This window comes from Camelina sativa, chromosome 1 (assembly GCF_000633955.1).
Source record: "Camelina sativa cultivar DH55 chromosome 1, Cs, whole genome shotgun sequence".
NCBI lineage: Eukaryota > Viridiplantae > Streptophyta > Magnoliopsida > Brassicales > Brassicaceae > Camelina > Camelina sativa.
The window spans coordinates 1-8,113 of NC_025685.1; the positions used below are offsets into that span (position 1 = coordinate 1).

The window sequence follows — 8,113 nt, forward strand, 5'->3', positions numbered from 1 at the left end:
AATTTTTTCTGGGGAGGAAATCTTGCTCCCACCGGAATTAACATGCAAATCTCCAGGTTGAGAATCGGTCTCAAGTGGAGCTTGACCTTGATTTTTGTTAAGAAATGCAGTAGAGGAAGTCCCATCATCATGAGTAACTCCGTCTCCAACAACGCCCTCCTGTGGTCGTTGATCACATCCCATATGGTCTGCAAAGTGACTTGAATTATGTAGTTCGCTTGCTTCCTTCAAAATACTAGGTTCAACCTTTGCGAGTTTAGCCATCAAGAATTCTTGCCGCATTTTCGCGTTTTTCCAATCTGAGGAAAGAGAGCGCAATTTCTGCTGCATTTCAATTATCGCTTCGGCACATTGCTCGAGGTGTTGATGGACAAGGGATGAGCTGAGGAGTTCATCGCATAGAACCTTAAGCAGCATGATTCTCTGCATCAGAATAGGTATAAATTCAACCACAATATAAGTGAAAATAGCACCAAAAGATTGTAAGAATTCATAGATGGCAATGCATAAGCTAAATGTCACATATGAAATTATAGTCATAGTCTTCATCTTCAAAAGAGAATGCAAAATTGACAGATTTCAAATGAATGAGAGACAAGTTTCAAAACTGACCTCCTCAGCACTGAACTCCCAGTAGTCCTTTTCTTTCATCACATCTGCCAGGTGAGCAGTCATTTCCATAGAGGCTCGGGTGAGTTCCCCCTGATACTTTCTACCTTTTCGCCGCCTGACTAGTTTGTAAGATTCCAAAGCCTCTTGAGCCATGCGCTTGGCAATGACACAAGATGGACAATACCAATTTCCATCAGGAATTCTGATAAGAGGTGGATTTAAACAATATGTGTGATACTCAGCATCGCATGTATCACACAAGAGAACACTGTCATCATCTTTGTCAACGCCGCATACTTTACATACCCCCTCATCCCACGGGGCCTTGGGAAGTTTATTTACTGAAACAACTATTTCCTTAATTTCCTTCTTCATCTCTGCATTTAAGCATTCCAATTTCATGTAGTCCACAAGTTTCTGAACAAGTGGTAGAACCTATACCAGAAAACAAATAAAGGCTTGAAACTTGAGAGAATAGCACCCCGATACTGCAGTTATTCTCATAGAAAAAAGGAGACCATGCATGCAATTTCTGAAAGGCGAACAAAACGAATATTATACACGCACACAAAAGGAAGAACCGTTCTAAAGCATATAGTATTAGTGGACATCTTCATATGTCTCTTTGATCATAAAGGCCTATAACTTGCACAAATAATAAATCTCAAAACATTTCTTCCACAAAGATGCCAAAATATAAATGACTGTCTCCACGTCTAGATGCTACTAAGTAATGAATATAACTTATTGTGTAGAGCATAGCAGAGAAAGGAGGGAGAAGACAAACCTCAGCCTCGTATAATGACTTGAATTTTTCAGACAAAGTTGCAACCAGTTCCACATAATCGGGCTGATCCGCATACATAATACGTATACTACTCCACAGCTGCAAATTAGAAAGCTACAGTTAGCATGTCATTCATGAGAAAAATCAAGTTGCATGCATTAAAAAGACCCGCGTCCAGGGATATACCATCAAAATGAAAAATTTAAATTAAGTCATATACTCTCAGACTCAATTGCTGGCTAAAAAATTATCCAATGAACCAGCAAAAGTTCTGGCGTTCAACGGAAAGTTTAACCTGATACTGCTGTGGCATAAAGAGAAGGCAAAAATATTCTAAATATAAACCTGGCTCGTGGGATACTTTTACATTTATGCATCTAAACTAGCAGTGTGACACAAACATACGATACCTAAATTGAATATATAGCACTTTTACTATAAGCATTCAGAAACTAATTCCTAGATCGCACAAGAAGCATCATGCCATCAATTGCACCCAAAAAAAAAACAGATTTTAGAGGGAAAATCCCACCTCAAGAACATCCTCAAGAAAAGCTTCAGTTGATCCGTTGTATGCACCAGCAGCCAATCTCAAATCAATAGTTCTGAAGTCTAAGGGCCGCGAAACCATTGCAGGTGATCCCAGGAGCCCGTCATCATCATTATCACTGGAATTCAGTAACTTTCGCCCGAGCAAAGTGCAAAATACTTTATCCTCGTCTGCGGCTGCAACACCACGCAATACAGCACGGCATTTCTTCATAATGAGATCAGATACACCTATGGGTGTCCGCTTTTTGGTTCCTTTAACAGACCTCTGCACCAAATCTCCACCTCGAACATCTGCTAGCAATGAGAGGACAGCTTTCTGTATCCAGTAGGAGGGAAATAACTAATTTTAGAATTAAGGTGAGTCTAACAAAAAAGCATGTATCATCAGACTGAGACTGAGATTTACAACATCGCAAGAACAAGAAGCAGAAAAACTGAAGTGAATTTGAGAAAACAAGATAAATGGTTTATGCAATTTAAATTTTGCAAGTACGATAATTGGTTTTATAGATTTGAACCTTTGTTGGTCCTGAAGCATTGCCTTTATAAATTTCTTTACTGATGGAATGCTCCAATATCTTCTTTGCCCACTCTGGTGGATTTCTCTCTAAAGCTTCATAAACACACTTTCTGATTCTAGTCCCAACATTTGTTGGAAGCTTTTTCACAGGTTCCAAAACCTGTGCCCACTCTGGAATATCACCATTGCAAGTGTTTGTCTCAGTAGCATCAACGACATCGGATTCATCATCTTCCACGTAAAGAACATCAGTTTCGCTTGTCAAAGAACCAGATATTTTCTTAATAGCCTCTGCAAGTAACTGAAGATAAAGAGTTAATATCCACACGTAAATCCAATAAAATGAAACTAAATTTTTGATCCCTTCTTCCAGTAATACAAGGAAGATATGTAACGCAGGAAATAATTAGAAAACTAACAAAAACATACCATTGAATCTGCTTCCATCCCAGCCACTCCTGTAAGCGAGCCGCAAAGCAAACCACCATCCCCTTGTAAGCAACGAAATACCTTACCACTTTCATGGGCAGCTATCTCTGCTGATTCGAGATTCCCATCCATTGATAAAAGAGACAAGACGTACCTACGGGCCAATTCAGGCCAAGTGAACTCATTAACAGGAAGCATATGCAGCTTATTTCTTTTGGCAGAAAGTGTACTGTCATCCTTTTTCCGTCCTCGTCTGGATCTTGATTCTCCAGAATCAAAGTTTGGATCAACAAATGCAGCTACCTTGGATTGCAACTCACATATTAGCACTTGCAGAAGCGAAATGTGATTCCTTGTTAGAAGTGCACTGACACACTGCCCACGAGAGGAATATGAAATCTTAAAATCAGAAGAATCCCCTGCCTTTGTCTCCTTTAGTACAGAATCAGAGGTATTGTTCACGGGAGAAGGTTGGCAAGATTCATCGAACAAAGAAAAAAGATTAGTAGTTGTACAATCTTTATCAGTTAAGTTCATCCCACTTCGCTTATCATCCTTCCCAGGTTTATCAAGAAACAAACCATCAAAAACTGGATTGATAAGCTCCTGTTCAAGCTTCTCAGGTGAGACGGCCTCTTCAAAACCCAAAATTTCATGGAAACGCCAGAACACTTCAGATACCTAATCAGGCAAGCATAAAAAATGACTATCATATATGCATGGCAGAACTTAGTGAATGGAGGGGTATGTCGTAGATTACCATATAAGGAAAACACATGCCCGTACCTGAAGGAAGTCACCAACAAGCCCAGGAGGAAGCCTCAAACACATTGGCCTCCCAGGAGGAGGGTGTGGATTTCTGACACCATGACCACCATTTAGTTTAGGCTTCTTGGCTTTCCGAGAAATCTCACCGAAAACTTCTTCCTTGACATTTTCCCAGCCTTTTGGTTTGACAACTAGTGCTCCTTCTGCTACAGTTACAGGAACAGAGGAGGAAATTCTACTCTTCAGATTCCTATAATTTGTACAAGATTCGGCACCAGGCATATGTTCAATCATTTCCTGCACAAAATCTGCATCAAGTCCAAATCTGTTTTGATCCAGCCACCTTGACATAGCATCAACTACAGTTGCAATCTCTCTATTATCCTTTTTACCACATGTGACACTGTGAGGAGCCAAAGAACAGCAAAATCTTGATAATGATAAAATCACATTGTCTTTCTCATTTATCGTATCCCAGTTGATTTCTCTTGTTTCTTTGTCAACATGCTTGCAAAGGAAATCCATGGTACCCGTCTGCTTCATGACATTGGAACATGCATCAACAAGTTTTTGACACACCTTGTTCCATGCAACAGACAATGAATCTTCTTCCACAACAATGTCGCCAATGTCAACCCCATGATGGTCCTGTTTACTGGATAATATATTATCAAAGTCTACTTGAGAAGAACCACCCTCTGAGCGCAAGCAACTGAATGTCTTGGAGATATTATTCTCTCGTAAACAAGACAATATATCATCTCCAAGAGGTGGGGGGTGATCCGAAAGAAGGATCTCAATATTAGCGTCATCATCATGCTCTTGGGTACTGTCTTTACGATCACTTCGTTTTTCAATGTTCTGTTCCACCATTTCATCAATCTTTGGGCAGGAGAAGACAGTTGATCCAAGTGGAATAAATGACTTAGAGCATGGTGACCGTGTAACCTTGAAAACAGGACCAGAACTGCCATCAGATACTTCACATGTAAATAGCGACCCCGTGATTTTATCATGCCAGCAGGACTTATATCCTACTGGATAAATCATGTTGACATTGTGGTAAGACTGTCTTATGTCAATACGTCCAAGTGACAGCACAAAAAAATCTTCAAACTGCAGTGGAAGCCCATTCTGAAAATCAAATACACAAACATGAGGACAAAAAGTACAAAATATTGGGAAAAAGAAACCCATCAAGAGAGATTTCAAGCTTACACTTATAATAGCTTCCTCACAACCGCATCCATTATTTCCAGCGCTAAGGGAATCACCAGCCTGAAAATGAGTACCAGATTTAATTGCAAAAGGGGGCATCGTTTGACAATAGAATGGAACACGCCTGAGCTGAGCACTCACTGAACTACCCTTTTGCTCAGGGAAACCATTGTTTGGCCATCTTGATGTCTTTCTCCTCTTGGGCATATGCAATCTTTCTTGAAGAAGAGAACTTTCATTCCTGATTTCAGTATCCATACAGCTGTAGCTACCATTAACTGCTAAGCCCAGATAACAAGCAACATCCTGTATTGAACTAAATGTTTTTCCGTTCGGAGCACAGTACACTGCAGATAGCTGATAACTATTTAAAGGCTGTTTAAATTCGACACGCCAACCATCTTCCAATACTCCATGCCTTTCAGATATAAAATGCCTGAGATTTTGCAGAAACAACTCACTTGGATCCAAGGATGGAAATCTAACGGGCAAACTACTATTGTTCAGGCTTAATGGGAATCCAAAACCTAGATTATGTGAACCCAATGCATCCATAGTCATTTTGGGATTACGAGCCATTAACCCTGAAGATTCGAGACTAGCGTATCCTCTACCAGGACTTGAAAAGCTGATTGGATAATCAAAAGAGTTTTCCATGCAAGAGCTGCTGGCCAGCATATGCTTTCTGGAGGAGAAGAAACAAGTCATCAGTGATTTACAATTCGGCTAGGTATTTTCTTAGACATGCTCATGTGTAAGGCCAGAAAAAAGCCTATCAAATAAAACCTAAATTCAATTACACCAAAACCTAATCCAGCGAGTTTTCCAGTAGTTTCTAGCTCTCCTTCTAATACCTTTAGTCCCTATTAAGGTAAGAAACCCTAACCAAGTCTTAGCATCTGTGTCCTCGATCGATCGATCTCAACCAAAATTAAACTTCCTATAAACCCTAACGCATACAGAAGCAGGGTAACGTACCTAGAATCTGACGTATCCTCGCCGCCATAACCCTCGGCATCACTGGGTGGCGAGGCGTTCATATCGAGAATGAGCTTAGACTTGACACCCAACGGCCAGAGTTTGCTCCTCTCGCCGCCAGAAACACAGTCGCTGCACATCCAATCGGAAGAGGGAGCGGCGTCCACTCCGTCGTTAACACAAGAGAGATGAAAACCTCGCTCACAAGCATCGCAGACAGCAACGAGCTGCATAGACTCAGGCCTTCCACAGGCGGCGCAGGAAGCATCCCGATCCGGTTCAGGAACCTCGGCAGGCGCTCCAGGAGCTGGGTCAGGATTATCGTGAATTGACCTAACAACTTCGACAGGCTCGTAGTCGGCGTCGTCATCATGAGGGCCGGTGCAACCACCGCCGAGAGTAGCGGCGGAAGGGATTTCGTTGAGATCGATGCCGAGAAAGGAGCGATTATCTTCCTTGGAAGCGGCGGTCCTAGTGTCTCCGAGTGGCTCGTTTGCAGAATCAGATAGCCCCATTATTCGATTAGGTTAATGGAATCGAGCATTGTTTGCATTGAAGGGGAAGAAGTAAGAAGAAGAAGAAGAAGAAGAAGAGAAGATTTGTATATTGCGAGAAAGTGAGCAAAAAAGAGGTTTTTCTTAATTAATTCTCTCTTTTTTTTTTTTTTTCTTCCCACTTTTCCCGAAGTTCTGTTTGGAGACAGAAACAATAAAACGTGAATTATCTTTTATCTTAATCGATACTAATATTTTCGAAGAGGCATGATGCTACTGATCACGTAACGCACCCAAACAAAAAAAAATGTTAATTATTAATGTCTGATGCTAATTTATTGTTATTTTTTTGGGTATTATATCGTTAGTTTATAAAAATAAAATAATTTTTTACTCTTATGTTTATAAAGTAAATAGTCTATGTTTAACAAAAAAAAAAAAAAAAAAAGGGTAAATTTGCCTGGATATATAACGCGATAAAGATAAGTAAGGCTCCGTAGTCAAATAAATGGTTACTGTGTCAGAAGAAAGGAAAAGAAGAATTTAAAACCATTTTGGCATCACGAGGAAAGTAGCTCCCGGAAGGTGTTGTAATACTCACGTTAATGATATTACTAATCTCTATTAATTTCCCTTTTTTTTCTAATTAAAGCAGTGTGTATGTATTCTTCTTCTTCTCTTACAAAACTAAGCCCCATTACAATCAACCGATTCAGTAGTGGACCAAGTTTGTAAACACATATATATAAAAACAACTACGTACATCTGCCGGTCCAATTTAACTACAAGTCTCTCTACTACATCGGTTCGTTTTATCAATGTATCTATGTTGTTATCCGTTTGTTAACCATTTCAATTTGTACAACTATCTATATATTTCTTAAAGAATCAGTATATGTTAGCTGGTGAAGATGGTGAAGAAAGTATAAAATCATTACAGAAATGAGAAAATATATATTTGGATGTTCCATATTAGTCCAACCAAAAAGTATTTTCGAGGATTACATTACATGAACCAACCAAAGCATCAGATAAAAGAAGAAAATCAAACATCAATTTCGCCGAAAAAGAAAAAAAAAAAAAAAAAAAAAAAAAAAACAAGAAGGTGGATTACATCAATTTCGCCGTACACATGGGTCTAGATTACATTTCTTTTTACTAGATTACAAATTTTTTTTTTTTACCGTGAATGATGATGGTCAATAGCAAGAAAACCAGTGAAAACTGAACCGGAATCATGCCATTCTGGTCATTACCTCTTGAAGAAGAATCTTTGTATCTATATAACACGATTCTGTCTTGGTTAAGTTCTTTGCCTTAGCTGCATCTTCAAGCTGTGAAAAAAACACCATACCAACCACAAATAAGCATATAGGATAAGTCAGTAAAAAGAAACAATGCTCGCTCGCATTAGTACTGTTACCTTTTCGAAATTGTCGAACAATCTATTGGCTAAATCGGTGAGAGGTTGCTTGTCTTCAGAGGCAGCAGCAGAGATGAGATTGTCGAAATCGTAGAACAAAAAGGTGGATTTAAGCCTTAAGTACTTTTTGACATAGTTTAAAGTATCTGGTCCGATCAAATCCTCCATTGCTAACAGATCAAAAGCATTCTTTTTAACTCTATACATTCTTCCTTTCGTCCCTATATCAGCTATATACACTCCTTTCTTTATGAACGTTCTCGTTCCCGTCTGCTCATTCACGATATCTGTACAATTCGAATTGAGGCAGTACATAACCGGAAAATGCGTGA

The 8,113-nt window shown here is 39.5% G+C and overlaps 2 protein-coding genes across 2 annotated transcripts in view; both read right to left on the reverse strand.

The window, feature by feature from the left end:
* Window positions 4-6,487, reverse strand: LOC104702863 (methyl-CpG-binding domain-containing protein 9; the record flags this gene model as incomplete). Its single annotated transcript, XM_010418785.2, has 9 exons — window positions 5,865-6,487; window positions 4,887-5,571; window positions 3,687-4,802; window positions 2,901-3,581; window positions 2,470-2,772; window positions 1,932-2,267; window positions 1,400-1,498; window positions 613-1,047; window positions 4-423 (listed from the first exon to the last, which is right to left on the reverse strand). Coding segments are annotated over exons 1-9 (4,590 nt in total), but the record flags the coding sequence as incomplete, so codon positions are not given.
* Window positions 7,443-8,113, reverse strand: part of LOC104698669 (photosynthetic NDH subunit of lumenal location 3, chloroplastic-like) — a 2,726-nt gene continuing 2,055 nt past the window's right edge. Inside the window, exons 2-3 of the mRNA XM_010446716.2 lie at window positions 7,782-8,068; window positions 7,443-7,692 (exon numbers count right to left, since the gene is read on the reverse strand). Of these exons, the coding sequence (XP_010445018.1) occupies window positions 7,594-7,692; window positions 7,782-8,068 (386 nt within the window). The 3' untranslated portion in view covers window positions 7,443-7,593. The remainder of the gene's footprint in view (window positions 7,693-7,781; window positions 8,069-8,113) is intronic.